The 16,021-nt window shown below is 34.1% G+C and overlaps 1 protein-coding gene across 10 annotated transcripts in view; it reads left to right on the top strand.

The window, feature by feature from the left end:
• The first annotated feature begins 33 nt into the window (after window positions 1-33).
• Nova1 (NOVA alternative splicing regulator 1) overlaps window positions 34-16,021 on the top strand; it is a 126,627-nt gene continuing 110,639 nt past the window's right edge. For 3 of the 10 annotated variants that reach the window (XM_031357496.1, XM_031357493.1, XM_031357499.1), the window contains exons 1-2: window positions 34-503; window positions 1,506-1,649. In XM_031357496.1, the coding sequence (XP_031213356.1) occupies window positions 479-503; window positions 1,506-1,649 (169 nt within the window). In that variant the 5' untranslated portion in view covers window positions 34-478. Of the gene's footprint in view, window positions 504-529; window positions 637-667; window positions 1,189-1,505; window positions 1,650-16,021 lie in introns of those variants that run through there. The other 7 variants (XM_031357501.1, XM_031357500.1, XM_031357495.1 and 4 more) reach the window with 6 other exon arrangements.

Raw genomic sequence — 16,021 nt, 5'->3', positions numbered from 1 at the left:
GCCCCCTCCCCTGCACCTGCCCCGGCCCCGTCTCATCAAGATGGCGACCCGGGGTTCCGAGCCGACCCGCTCGCCCCAGCCGGTGCTGGCCCCGGCGACAGGGTCCGCTCCCAGGGCCGCCCCCCGCGAGAGGTGATGGCCGCCTGAAGATGCGCGCTGCATTTAACAGTCTGATCAAATAAATAAATAAATGGCACTTGGGTAGCGGCTTGCAGATGCTGGGGGCACCGGAGACTTTTGCCTCTGTTCATCCCCTTGCTCTGGGCCACAAGTAGTATGCAAAATCTTGATGAGTGCATGCCCTGAGCGCACTTACATGGTCGGTACAAATATCGCATTGATTTGTCTTCAAGGGTATGCATATACGAGGGGGGTGTCTGGTACGGTGACTTGTTAGTTAACATCCTGCGCTTCCTCGGAAGATGAGTTATAACGGGACCGCTATCGCTTCTTCATTTGCACTGGAGTCATCTTAACAATGCATCCAATGCATCGAAGCAGAGGTGAATTTATCTCCAGCATATACATTAGAAATGGATGGGGGTCTTGTGAGTGGCACATCGCAAAATTTCGGAATGCTCGTTCACAGTAAAGAGCTGGATTTACCAAGAAGTTTCCTATTTAAGACGTGATCAGGTTGACGGAAACTAAAGTTTATGGAGTTGGCTTTATTTTCTGAGACATTTCATTTTTCTTTTTTTCACGGCTCATCGAATCTCTCCCGCCCCCGACTCCGTTTTACGGTTCTTTTGGAGAGGGAGCATTATCTATTGGTGACTTTGGAGTGTATTTAGAATAAATAACTTGTAAGCTTTTTAGTGTTGGCAAGATTCTTCTTAAGGTCTTTTAATTAATGAGCTTAGCCGAGATCATAGTAGACTTAGAAGTGCCACGGAAATACATCAGGATTACTTAGATTCTCAGTCCACCACATTGACGCGTTTTTTCCCCTCTGGCAGTTTCGCAAGGCTTGGAATACACCCTACAGTTTGGGTGGACTATTTTACAGGAAGATGGTTGTTTTGTATACTTAAAGTCGGATATAGTCAATGATTAATTGCAGTCTTTTATGTTTGCTATGACAGACAAATCTAGCGGATCACTATTTACAGTGTTGGATTTTTTTTCATCTTCAGTATGTTAAGTGAAGGTTTGTCATGTTCTAAATCTCTGAAGTTTTGTTAAAGGGTCAGTTTCTTTTATTTTGCCATGGTAACCACAGAATTGGAAGACTTTCATGTTTGGAGTAACAACTGGAATTTACTCTTCAGTTTCTATCGTGCTGCAAATTGTTAGAACATGTGAATCCCCAAAACTGGGGAAGATTTTGTAAATACTTGTTTTTCAGTGCAATTGGTGGTTTTCATTCCTTAAGCATTTTAAAGTGCTGCTTTGCAACTCTATGTCCATTTGTTTACTCGATGTTTTCTCTCCGGAGGGTGGGTTGGGGATTGAAAGTTTAAAATTATCATGTTAATCAAATGTATTTCTTTACATTTTTTCAGAGGACGGCCAGTACTTTCTAAAGGTTCTCATACCTAGTTATGCTGCTGGATCTATAATTGGGAAGGGAGGACAGACAATTGTTCAGTTGCAAAAAGAAACTGGAGCCACTATCAAGCTGTCTAAGTCCAAAGATTTTTATCCAGGTAGGTGAAATGGTAAAGAAATTGTATGATGAATTCCCAAGGAAAAACACCAAATATCTACATGTGTTGTGTGTTGTCTTAAAAAAAAATTAAATGGTAGAGATCTGAGTGTTACATTAGCATACATTGTGGAATTTTTTTCAGCGTATTTCCATTGTTGTTCATGTTTTTCCCTCATTAATTGATATACCGTGTATGTGATTTAGACTAATGGCGATATAAATCTCTGTGTGTTTTTGAATGCTAATTGTTAGCACAAAAACTTAAAAATTAGAGCTAGAACCCTGGACAGTTGGCATAAGGAAATGTGGTTCTTCTGAAGTTTACAGACATCATTGTAATGACAATTAGTTTAGAGTGAATTCAGAGGAGGGGACAGGGTGGTTTCTTAAAGAATGGACCATTTACTTCTGAATCCATTATGTACCTCTTTCTGCTTCGTTGCTTTGTTTGTTGGCCCTGGATGAAGTAAAGAGGACAAGAGCTGTCTCTTCAGATATTTAAAATACTTTAGGAATCTTATTGGGATAAGAAATTTACCACAGTGCCACGCAAGACGTGGACTAGTGTTTTAGGATTTGTGTTCAGAGCCATATTTGATTGAAACACTTTACAGTGAGGGACAGTAACCTGCTAGATCATCGCAGGTTTCCTAGGTTGATTGTGTGGACTTAGCTTTTCAGTTCTGTTTGTTTGGTTTGGTTTCTGTTGTTGTTGGTTTTGCTTTGTTTTGTGTGACTTTTGGGCTCCTCCTTTTGTGTTGTACGTCTCCTCAGGTTCATCTTTTTCTTTGCATTCTCCTTAGTTCTATTCCTCGGTAGATGTATCTTCAGTAGTGAAATCACAGTAGACTAACACAACCCCCGGTGATAAATATGGTTAGCTCATCTGCTTTGCTTAGCTCTAGCTTTCAGTAATTTCAGGAAGTTGTTTTAGTTTTATGACTGTAAAAATATTAATTCAGTGCTGAAGTGAGCTATCCTGCTTAGTGTTTTCCTGGTGGAAAAGAAAGCAGAATTGCTTTCAGAGGTCTTGGCTACCAAGAGCTCTGTAGTACTTGGACACTGGCATGGACCGAGGGAGGCTCAACCCTTGGAGGACTTCATTTTCACAGCTAATCATCTGGGTTAGAAACCAACTGTTCACTGGAAAAGATTTTGGAATGGCTGATGCTTTACTGGTTGAACACAGTATTTTTTGGGGAAATATTAAATGTATTAAACGGACGTGTAACCTGTTAGATACTGTGGTTCTCTAAAGTTTGCCGATGGCACTCCTCATCTCCGGAAACTTTTCTCCATGTAGTTGGAAAGTTTAATATATTCATGTTGGTGCATCGAACAGGTATATTATAATAAAAATCAGTGTGGAATTGTGAAAATACTTAGTTTAAATAAAAGCACTCAAAAGAGCTTGATTGCAGAATTAATAACATGATAGATCTAGGAAGAGCTGCAGTGGCAAATTAAATACCCTGTCAATAGATGAAAATGAAAACGCTTTTCTGCATTATACATGAGGTGCTGTCAGATACATAGGGTGTTACAGAAAATTGATGTTTAGCCCGGATATTCCAAATAGCAAATTAAATGCCTTTTCACTTGAATGTAGTTTATTTTCAGTGTGCTGGAAAGGGTGCACTAAGAATTAGATCTTTTGTTTCTAGTCCACTTATTTTTACATTTTTTGTTACCTGAAAATTACTTATTTTATTTATGATGTAAAGATGTTATTTATATATAGCAAGAATTTTCTTTTGGGGACAAAATGAGAAGCTGCAATGCTTTGAATAAAATCTTGTACATGTAGTGACGTAACCTGACCAAGAATGAGTTAAAGCATCAGCTAAAAGATGGCTTGCTCATTCTTGGCCTCTAACAGGTGGGAGTCAATATAGGCTATGATATCAGTTTTAAGGACAAAACAAATCCCTGTAGTTTCTTGGAAGCTTTACGAATTCTCAATAGTTTGTATTAAAATGAAATTTTAATTCAATAATTAACTCTTTGAACACACACATCTCCAGTTTTCAGATACTTATTTTCCTGTGTTTTCTTTTCACACTTGGCTAGACCCTGTAAAATTATCTAGGGTCTTAGTATTATTCAGTCTAAGTGCCTTTGAGCTTTTTCTACCTTCTTGTACATAACAGATACTTGCTGTGCACATATCCAGATGAACTACATTAGACTCCATGATTCATATCGTTCAGTTACAAAGAAGATCCTATAGGGTTTTGCAATGATTTCACAGCCCATATTTGTATGTCTCAGATAAATACATCCATATGCACACAAACATGTATTTATGATTACTGTGTTCTACCAGAATGAGCGTTCCTGGGGTTTATTTCAGTGAAGCAGTTTCTTTCTGGATCTTGTTTGGTTATAGTACATTAGGAGGATAATGCAACTTAGTTATAGAAACTACTAGATATACTAAAATTCCTAACATCTAAAATCAAATGTAAGTGTATTGTTAAACACTTAGTAAAAATACTAGTGTATTTTTTAAAACTTTCTCCACGATGTTTAACCCGGAATGCAGTCACCTTTTGGAACATTTAATGCACCTCAACTCAAATAATGAGTATATGTAAAAAAAAAAAAAACAAAACAAAACAAAAAAGAAAACAAAAAAAACTGTAGCTAATATGATTTCTATAAATGTGTTTATCTTTTAGGTCAGATTGTGTCTTTGTTATATTATAAGCAAACCTACATTTCTGAATAAAGATTTATAACCTTTAATCAAATTGAAGAAGACAAAATAAATTGTATGACTTTAAAGTTTATACAGCTAAACATTGTATGTATTTCAATGTCTCATGCATGAAGTGACAAGGGGATTGTGTAATGTGGAGTTGAAAAGTACATTTCTATCATTGGAATTAGAAGAAAATGAACCACTAGTAGATTTTACTTTGTGTTCTGTATATTTCTTCTATATATTGATACTCTAAAACTCAATCGTCTAGGATACAGACTTCTCATTGGTGATTTAGGAATGTAGCTGTTTTCCTAACTTGATTAAAGACGTCTAATTGGACTTGTTTATGTATTCTTTTATAAGTAGGTTACACAGAGATGATGGTGGTAAAAAGCAGCTTTCTCCTTGTAGAGGCTGAATTACTGTCTGCATTCTCAGGAGGGTGGTTGTGTTATTTTTCTAAATTCTTTTTCCTGTCATCTGATGATGTTTTATTTTTATTAATTGATTGATTTTTATCTGTTAAAGTTTAATACATGTTTCAAGTTTGTTATTAAAGGAACTTATTGAACACATTCATAATTAGTTGGGAATAATGAAGAATATATCAGTATTTTCACGTGTGCTTTGAATATTAGAACATCTCATCCATGATCTGCTTCTGTCCTTTGACACTGGAGACAGGCCTGATGCCAATCAAACAGGACTCCTTTACTATATAATATTGGAATCTATTTCTGTGTTTTTCATATTGTTTTACTATGTATGGTTTGATATAAACCTGAATCACTTTTAATATATAGTACTCTTTTTATATTGCTTAAGTTGAAATTTGAATATGTTGCTTTTAGATTCTTCAAATTCTGACTTAGTGGTGTCCAATTTAGGTGATGTTTTAAAAAATAGAAGTCTTTTATCCATTTAATTTTTTTGATAGTGAAAAAGCAGACTGACTGTAAGTTAAAATTCTTTCAATGAAAGAACTGCATTGCACCATTTTTGTTTTGATGTGGTAAAATTTAGTGGTTTATTTAACTTTTGAGGCTTGAAATTGAGTTATATCTATATGTCTATCTGTATAACTATATAGATAAAATCAGAGAAAGTAAATTTTAAATTGGACATTTTGTTTATGCTTTTGAAGAAAAAGTATTTTGGCAATATTGGTTATGAATGCCATGTGGGTGTCATTTCCTCACAGCTTCTCAGAGTTCCAAGCTATGCATTTTTCTTTTATCTCAGTTGTAAAATATCTTAGAAATTTATTGATACACATTTTAGGGCGAGATCAATATACTGACCGAATGGTAACACGTAGAGAAAATAGAGCATTTTGGTCTCAGGAGTTGTTGGTTGGTGTAACGTGCTAGTTAGCCCTCTCTGCAGCACTGGCTTCAGTGCTGCTAGAGAGTTCGCTGTCCATCAAGCGTTTTTCTCTATAATCTTAAGCTTGTTTTGTCTATGTGTGAGATAGTACCTACTGTTGTGGGTGATTCTATATCTTCCTTTTCCAAATCCTTAGGTGAAGGAAACTTACTGTTCACATAGACAATAGTATTGCTCAAAATTTTGCTTTATTGTCATTTTTAATACTTTATTTTTGTATTTTAGCCATAGAAATTCTTTACAAGTGAAAGAATGTTATTGGTATGCCATAATATTTATGAACATATAAAAATACCTTTTACGCTAATCTCGTAAATGCAAACACTTCGTGGCAGGGGCTTTTCAGAACGATGAATTAGCATAACATGCCTTGGGTGTTTTCTTTATTTGCTCACTTTTATTTCATTTTGACATTGGATTGCCTACCACTGAATTAACAAATTGTTAAACATTACTAGCTTATAGGATTGATGTTTTCATGAGTTTTTATGGCACGATGTCACTTTGAAGTATGTTGTTTGAAGCCATCTGTGTTCTAGAAAAATAGTTCATTTGAAACATGTGAAATTATAAGGCATAATCTAACATTACTGTACAGACACTATCACATGATTTTAGCAATAGTGAAGAGAATTGGTAAAAGAGTTGAACATATGTGTTTTGAGGATGTTTTATATTAATATACCAAGGAGAATAAATGATCCATGGCCTAGAAATGCTAAGTAATATGTGTTATTGCTATAAATCCCTGACAATAAACCAGCTCTCAACAATTTATCATTAGAATTACTTATTTTGCCATAGCTTTAGATGATTTTTCTTTTTAGTTTATGCAAGTACTATTAATTACACACATTATACCACCTGTTATCCAAACTTCTGTACTTAATAAGCATCTCTTATAAAACTATAGAATTTGGTTCAGTTTGCTTAGCCTTAGGAGCAAGTAGTGCTCAATGTGAGGCTGGAGGGAAGGTGCTGGGAGATTTGTGCTTGATTGCCATCTCATTTCCATCTTTGGATACAGCTCTAGCATAAAGTTAAACAACATCTGCAGAAATCTGACTGACAAACATCTCTCTGGGACTCATCACTGCAGCTTGCAGCAGGTGCATTCAGCTTTGCAGTTCTTTCCAAAAAGAGGTTGGTTGGTTCTAATACTTACCAGTAGACCTGAGGGAACAAGTGACTCCAGAGAAGTGGTTGGTTGTCACTTGTCTGGAGCTGGAATACTACAGGTAATTGGAATGGACTGGTGGGAACCACAGCAGTGTGTGGCTCACAATGCATTGCAGCTGCTGTGCAGCTTAATTAACCCGACCCTCAGAGACTGAAGTGTCATGGTAGAAATCACAACATCCAACAAGCGATGCTATTCTATCTATCTATCTATCTATCTATCTATCTATCTATCTATCTATCTATCTATCTATCTATCTATGATTAGGTTGTTGCAGTTACCATTTTCTTCATCTGTAAAGGTACAGCATTCTCACACTTTCAATATGAAAATATTTGTAAGTGAAATGAGTTTTCAATGACCTAATGGAAATTCTAGTAAGAAAGGACCTAAGATATAGGTGTTGAGACAAAAGAAAGAGACATTTAACTTTCTAAATGCCTAAATTTTAAAATGGATTTTAAAACCATAACTGAGCGAAGTACCTTGTACTTTAAAAAAAATTACCTTAGGTTAATATTTCTTAATTGTTTTAGGTTAACATTTGATTAGTTTTATAAGAACAACAATACACTTAAGTTTTAGTCATGTCTTTGAAGAATTTGAGGGTGTTTGAAAGTTACTTTGCAAAGTATTTTGAAGTGCTCCAACAACATGACAGGTATAGTCTATGTTAAATATCTATCTTAGAGCTAAATATAGTAGTTCTGCTGAAAACTTTTTTTGCAACCACATTGTTTTACAATAAACTTAAGAAACACTAAAACTAAAAACTGAAGAAAACTGTCTGCCACATATTGCTTTTTCAAAAATCCCTTAATGTGTCTGAGGTATTGACTTCCATATGGTATGTAGTATGTATACAAATACCTTGTAGGCTTTCACACATATCCGTAAGTATATCTTATTGCAGTCTTGTGTGTTTATAGGCTTTTGAATGAAAAACAGTTTCTAACATTCACGCAGAATCTGGGAAGATGCTACCACATCTCCATGTAGTGGAAATATAAACAGAGTAAAAGACATCTTAAAGAGCATGGGGAGCAGTTGGTCCACAGACTTTTGTTGGCTGTGCTAATTTGATTTTTTTGGGGGGATACATGGACTCTAATTTGGTGATACACAGGAATGGTAAGGTTTAGAATTTATCATTCAATTTTTACCAATCAATAGTATCATCCATTTTTTTCATCAAGATTTTTTTTCAAATTTGATACCTGGAATTATTATTTTTGACCATGTGAAAGTGACACATTGCTGTTTCACATACATACTTCTCTGTGACTTTAAAAGATTTGATCAGCACAGAGAAAGAGTAAACATTGTAAGACTGCAAAAGCTTGCTTTCTTTTTTGCTGATAATGTTTTAGATAATATCAGTATTTTTAATTTTAAGCCATAATGTGGACATCATTCCATGACAGATCTTGACCATGCACAGACCCTGTGTGCATGTCACCAGTGTTTTCCTGCTGCTTCCTGCAGGGCCTGGCATAGCATTGCTGGCAGGACCAGATGAGAAATGAAAGCAGCATCTTGAGGGTTTTTTTTGTTTTTTTGTTTTTTGTTTACTTTGGTTTTTGTTTTTAAGAACAAGATGATTCAGGTAAGATTAATTGGTAGAGAAAATTCATTTTTGGCCATTCTTAAACTAGCTTTTATTCAGTAAATATTAAAAATTGTTATTTTTTATTTGTAGACATACTTACATTTTACTATTTAGTATATGTAATTTTTAGCAAATTTTGATGTAAATCCAACAACTTTTAAATTTTACAGGGCATTTTTCTCACGAAATGTACATATGCTTCTGAAGGTTGGAGAAATAAGTTCTTTTCATTTTGCAGATTTTTGAGATTCATTTTACTTTGAAACCCTATAATGCCATTCATAAGAAGGATTATCACACAACTTCAGTAGCTGAGATTTCAAGCCCTTTGTTGCTTTTAATGTGATAAATGCTGATTCAGTCTGCTGCTAATGAAAGGACTCATCAACATTGTTAATACTGCTCTAGGACTAGGTTGAGGTTGACTGTGTTTTAAGGCCTGTTCTTTGTAGCCATTTCAGCCAATTCAGTAGCCATTTCAGTAGCACAGAATGATATAGAGTATTTATTTTTTCTTCATTGTATTAATATAAACCATTCTATTTATTGATATTGTAGAATAGTTTTTCAGTTTTAGTCAGAACAACAGAGATGGTGCAGATGAATTAGCATTTATTTAGGGGAGTTTGTCATATGGATTGTCTTAAGTTATATTTTTTTGTAGGATTAATGATAATCAAGGAAACATGAACATAACTTTAAACCTAATTAAAAATCAAAAACAAAACGGTGACTGTAGACTTTCTGGAATCTTATCTTGCCTAATGATTCTGAGTATCAAATGCTTCCTTCCAGTTCATCTGGAGACAGCTATTTGGTCCTGTTATTAGGTTGGCTGTAAAGCACCCTTTCTTCCTTAAAAAAATCTAGCCCTGTGTCTCTGCACTCTGAGGAACTGTGCTTTGTTAATGCCGCCAATTATTGAATTTAATTCTTTATATCTTGTGGTATCTTTACCAGAAAGGTATTAAGTCCGAAGCTCTCTGTTTAAAGGGTTTGCGGTGATGGTGGACTTGTGGGATTGCGTGAAAGTGAGGAGCTTAGGGCTGCTGTCCCCCCAGAGCTTAGAGTTAGAGCTCAGAAAGTCAGGGAACATTGAGATGCTCTGTGCAGGGCTGCAGTATGCCTGCTGTCCTTTTAACCTGGACAGCTTTCTGACTTTTTTGGAAGTATAGGCAGAATTTCACTATTTTACTTGACATTTTTTTTTTTCTTTTCCATTTTGGATACGACTGAGAAAGTATGTACTTTTCTTTCCCCTGGTTTGAAATGAATACATCTGACTTTTTAAACCAAGGTGGGAACTCAGTGTGGTTATCTTGTGAGTAGTACTTTTGTAGTTGGTTTGCTTCTGTGGAGGTGTAGTGACAGTGCTTCTGCCCTTGCATACATTAACTAGAAGATAGGTACATTATAAATGGCCATGTAGTTCAGTTGTTTTCTATTTACCTGCAGTAGGTCTCGGAAAAGGGTGATTTTATAAAGGTTGTTAATTTCTATAGCTGGTTACTTCTCTCTGTTTATAAGGTTGTTTTTCTTTGCTTCTAGTTTTTCTTAGCTCAGTGATTTTTTTTCTCATTAAAAATAGTATTGACCTTGTTTTTTTTTTTTTCTAAAAAAATGTTGACTTTCTGTGTCAATCTTTGCTTCCAAGGATTATAGGACTTCTTCAAGTTTAAAAACTTTTATTTAAAAACAAACAAACAAACAAACAAACTTCCCTAAGTGTGTCAAGTTTTACTAGGTAATCAAAATGGTGTAAAAAGAATTTGAATATTACTAAGTATAAAGCAACATGAGTTAAAACTAACAGTACTAATTGATTAGTATCTATTTGAAATATTATTCTTTTCTTGTTTAAAGATCCAGTTCATTAAATTTTCTACTTTTCTGTCCATTAGCCCTTTATGCCACTGTTCCTTGTGATGCATACTGGAGAAGTATTTTCTAATATCATTAACTGTTTATTGTGATTTTGAAGCTCTCTCTTATATAGCTTTAAGTTTAAACAAAAGGCCTTAGTGATAATATGTGCTTATCAGATGTATATTTGGGTTAAGTTCTATTGGGGTTGGAGGTTACTGTCATTCTTCCTGCAGGCTGTTGTTTCAGTAGTGTCCAGTGTTTAATCACAGGTGACACTAGGTGTTTAAGTGGATATAAATGTGTGTATGTATGAATAAATGAATGAATGAATGAATGAATTGATTAATTAATTGTAGTTTCCTATATAAACTTGGGTAGATATATAAGGTACTTGATCTTGAGTGTTTTCCTTGTGTTTCTAGTTTACTTTGATAGACGGTGTGTGTTATATATGTGTTATGTGTGTGGACAATGTGTGACTAAAACTGGCATTGCTGAAAAACTTAAGAATTGAGCTCAGGAATTGCAGGAACAAGAAGCAATTCGCATGGGCCAGGTATAGATAAGGATTAAAAAGGAAGAATGGAGTGAGAGCAAAGCATCTTGCTTTTTTTTTGAGCATGTGGTCTTATGTGAAGGAAACAGACGTCATCATTCTTGAGAGAACTTCAAAGCCACATCTGAAATGAAAACTGTCTTTAATATAATCTGACTTAAGCAACATAAACTAATTAGAAACATTTAACAAACAGTTTGAAAGTAACTACATAAGAGTATGAAGTTTTGTCACTTTAAAGTTGGGACTGCATGGCTACATGTGTAGTAAAGGGTAGGAATCACTAGTGATTTTTTTCTCAGTACGCTTTGCAAATCATCATTATTAACTAAATAATGAAAACTAACATAAAAAATATGAATATTAAATATTGTATATATAATGTAGCTTCATTTGTTCTTATCTACCTGTAGTGAGGAAGTTAATATGTAATTTTGTCAGAATTTTTAACATCGCTAAATGATGCTGGGCAAATGACTTTTATTCCTAACAAAAGGCATGTATACCAGCTATAAAAAAGAATATGACTTACTTGCTTAGGATTTTCAAAGAATTAACTATTTTAAATTGACATTAATATACATTAATTTATTTAAAATTTAAAGTCTAGGAAAGGTGAAATTTTGTATATATTAAAACAAGAACGAAAATAAAAACAAAACAAACAAACAAACAAACCTCTAAAGCCAAAAAAACCTCCTGTAGACCAGTGGGTTAAAACCCCAGTCAAAGGTCTTCACCTAGCTACGTCCTTGCTCTTCTCAGCCTCAACGTACATACAGCCTGAGAATTTGTGTGTCCTCCTTGGCTTGGAATTAAGTATAAAATTATCTGATGATCTTATTCTTAACCAGTGAGATAAGAATCAAGGTTTTTAAAAACACATCACTAATGTATGGTTGTAGGAAAGTTTGGCAAGTAATGAGAGAATTCTGTAGAGAAGTTGATTTCCCTCCTCATTTGTTGAGGGGTTTGGGAGGAGTCCTTAGATTTTAATGAGAAGCTGACAGGAATTAGAGGGGTAAGTTTTAGGTTTCTTTTTGGAAATCCTTAGAAGGGAGCTTTGAAGCAAAGAAACTAAAAGTACATAAACATGAAAATATGAAAAAAAAAAATCCCAGATATCCGGAAGTCTGGACAGCTTCACCTTCTTGGGGTAAGAGCTAGAGTTTGCCAATGAGTAGCATGCTTAGTGTTCAGAAGTACCATGAAGCTTACTGTAGTTGCTGTTTCTGTGTTTCCAGTGGTCATTGATAAGCACTATAGATATTTGTATAGATGTTTGAGAAACAATGTAGTTCATGTAAATGACAAATATAGGTAAAAAAATTTAAAATACATCTGTTGTGTCTGTCCAGTGACTGACAGTGATCCCAACATTAAAATATGTCTATATAAATATAAATATATCTGTCTGAGAAATCTGTTCCAGTTATCTAAAAGGAGAATTCATTTGGAGATTGAATAGCCTGAGTTTCTGTATAAGAACGATAGTCAGAATAGGAGGTAAATTTATTTAGAAAGGAAAGACAATGGGAAAGGCAAGGGAACTGGGAATACAAAAGAGATGTCAAGAAATTCAAATTGTCTTTAATGAAGTAATTATGTGCCAAACCTGGAATTAAAAATATGAATGACAAATGTCAATGAAAACTGTTTTGCAAGCATGTAGTAAAGTTCTGGAGACAGGTCTGTATTTGACACTGGTGCACTTATATAGCTTGTATATTTACATGTTTAAGGTTACTAACTGATTAGTCTCTAATTAGTTTGCATTTGACACCCAACTGCTAAAATTGTATATGTGAAAACATTTCCCTTAGTTCTTCAATTCCTTGACTGTACAGTCCTGTCTAGCTTTTTGTCACGTGAAAGTTCCAAATAATGTTTAAGCTGTTGAAGTTTAATGACTTACACAATGAGTACAATTATGTGTTTTCTGTTTCTTTTTAATGTGTGAATTAGATGCTTTTCAGACACCCAAACTGTAGTATATTACAGAAATACTGCTGTGTTACAACAGTGCAGATGAAAATTGTGTTATTCAGTTGTTGTGGATTTTCTGTAATGTCCTTGTTCTGTTTAGAATTTTATTATATTACTGAAATTTGGAACTATTAGTTTTATCCTTGGCAAGTAGAGTTTATAAAATATTAATTTACATAATTGATATTTTTATCAATTTCAAAGGAATTTTACAAACGACTGTAGGAAACAGGACACTGTTTTTGTCACTTGGAAAATTAGCTTCAAATCTACCATTTTATACACATTTGTAAAATTATTGGCTACTATGGAGCAGCCCTAAAAATTGAACATCTGAAGTGACATCAAACAGCAGATGGGGATTTAAAATACAAATATACAATGTGTAATCTTTATTTAAGTGCTATTCTAGGTTCAATAATACCAGTTGTTTAACCCAAGGTTTAATTCAATATTTTTAAAAAGCTTTACAAAAAAACCCCTTCTGTCCTTGGTCTCCATATTATAGCATGCTTTCATAATGTAGTATGATGTCATCCCTTGCTTTTGAAGTGGTAGATAATATGGGTCAGCACTGTCAAATTTTTGCAGAACAAATACAGTTGTTTTGACAAAACTTTTATGGTTTCGTGTTTGTGTTTGTATTACTTTAAAATAATTTTAAAATTTGTATTTTTTAACAAAGTCTGCCTTTTGAATGGCAATTATTTTGTATTTATGCTTTATGTGACTGAACATTTTCAGCCACATTTTGTCCATAGTAGTATTTAAAATTAGTTTTCCATGTTATTTACCTATTCTAATAAAGAGGAAGTATTTTGTCTCTAAAGCTTTATCCATTTTTAGCTACATTGGTGTACTTGACATCTTGTTTAAAAAGCAGAACAGCACTGCAGAGGAAAACACAAACTGTGATAATGAGGTAGATGGGCTGCATGTGACAGCTTGGGTTGGCAGACATCTCGAGTGGCACACTGGAGGGCCTCGAAGGTGAGGCTCTGGGGTTCTAAAGAAGGGACGGCTACTTAGACCAGGAGTCTTGACTTATGATTTGGACCAACCTTTTACTTTGCAAATCCTTACTTTCAACTTTTGTGAAAATATTTTTATTGTTGGAATTAACAATGTAGAATTTGTCCTAGATAACTGACTTAGTCTTTGGAGTCTGTGTGCACATGTGTGTGTGTGTGTGTGTGTGTGTGTGTGTATGTGTGTGTAGTTTTGTTAAGGAATTAATAAATAATACTAGTATATTTTTCCAATGCTAGTATTACATGTCCAAATGATTTCATAATGTAAATGTTTTGGAATTTAAATAACATTTTTAATCTTAGAAAAATACGTACCGTAATAGAAATAGTTTTGAAATGTTGTCTATTCTTCCCAAAAATTACTTAGGAAATAGTAAATCTTGTCCTTTAGCGATTGTTTATTCAACTGTGAGTTCATATTGCTTTCTTGGAAATAATGTTGGTTTTGTAATTTTTAAAAGTACTGTTTTTATCAAGTTTTTATTGAAAGTCTTTGAAATTATTCAAAATATGTCATTAATTAGAAGGGGAAATACCATATAATTGGGACAGATGATTTAGGTGTAAATACAGACCACGTACACTATGCAGAATAAATATAATTCTGTTTGAGGAATGTTTTGAAGAAAGTTTGGATTTGGGAAGTTTTTCAAGTGGTATTTAAATTTTGTTCATTTATTGAGTTATAAATTCCACCTTTTGAAGTGACATACTTAGAATTGGTCTGCACATGTTCATGTTGTCTCTGTTGGATTTAGGGAAGAAAATGATGACCTTGAATTTAGAATTCTGGACCACACAACCCAAAGTTGCTGAATGTTTATCAGTCCAAGCTTCAGAACAGTTTAGATTTCTATTACTGATATCAATTCCTAAAATGTCAGGGTCAGTAAGAATTTTCATCTCCATTTTCAAATTAATTCAGGAAACAGTGTGCCAAAAGAAGAATGACATGTGATAGCAAACTTAGTAATGAGAAACTTAGAATTCTGGCTTGTCACCCCATTGAATTACTTACAGATTTTGGTTTGAAAGTGAAGTACTTTAGAGTTTAGATTATCAAATGGCCATATCGGTCCATTATTTAAAGTTGATCACATATTGTGGATAAGTTGATAAAATTTTTTTCTGAAAATTTTGCAAATTAATAACTTGTCATTAAAAGATTTAATAGTTTGGTTATAAAAATGTGAACAAGGTTGATACTTATGTGTCTTGTGTTCTTATTGATACTAAAATCTCTGAAATTGCTTTACATTTTGAGATTATTTATATGAGATGATTTTAAGCTTTTTAGTTTATCCCTTGATTTTTAATTTTAAGTTATAGATGGTTGTAACCATAATATTACGTAAATTATAGGCAAGGTCAGAAAGGTCTAGATGAATTTTTATGATCCATTCAAGTCACTTAAATAATTACTATAAGCAAAGCTTGCATGAAGAAAACATGCTATGTGCATAGTTCAGTATGGTTCTGGACTGAGCACACTGTTTCTGTGTGGCTTGATGCCTTCTGTGGTGGAAATCAGATGTGCTGGTGTACCAGTGTGAACCTAGCTCTGGCTCACCAGCTGTGCCATTTTGGTCAAAGTTAAAAGACTTTTTAAAAAAGTCTCCTTAATTGGGTTTTCTCTCACTGTCTTTTAAGAGTTTGGAGCAAATGCCAATAAAAGAAAGATTTATAGCCATATCACTGAGTATATGTGATATAACTGTTTTACAACCAGTATTAGTTTTTTTTTTTTGATATAGTGACAAGATTTTGAAATAGTAAAACATCATATGAAATATGAGTTTGATTGCATTATTGATTTATGAAAGCTAAGTATTCATCAGTCCATTTCATTTCTGTTTATATATGCAAATGAACGGCACTGGAACTGTGGCCAAAGAACCTTAGCAGGGATGTTCAGGAGCAAGTTAACCACATAATGTATAGTGCTAGGTTTGGAGTACCTCAAGACACTGAGCTTTGGAATACGCTTCCTGCTAGTGAAAAGAAACTCTTGGTGGATTAAGCGCTGGATTTGGAACTGTATAGATGATC

The sequence above is a fragment of the Mastomys coucha genome, unplaced genomic scaffold (assembly GCF_008632895.1).
Source record: "Mastomys coucha isolate ucsf_1 unplaced genomic scaffold, UCSF_Mcou_1 pScaffold6, whole genome shotgun sequence".
Taxonomy (NCBI): Eukaryota; Metazoa; Chordata; class Mammalia; order Rodentia; family Muridae; genus Mastomys; species Mastomys coucha.
The sequence above is the reverse complement of the archived record's forward strand: the minus strand, read 5'-3'. Positions and strand labels throughout refer to the sequence as shown.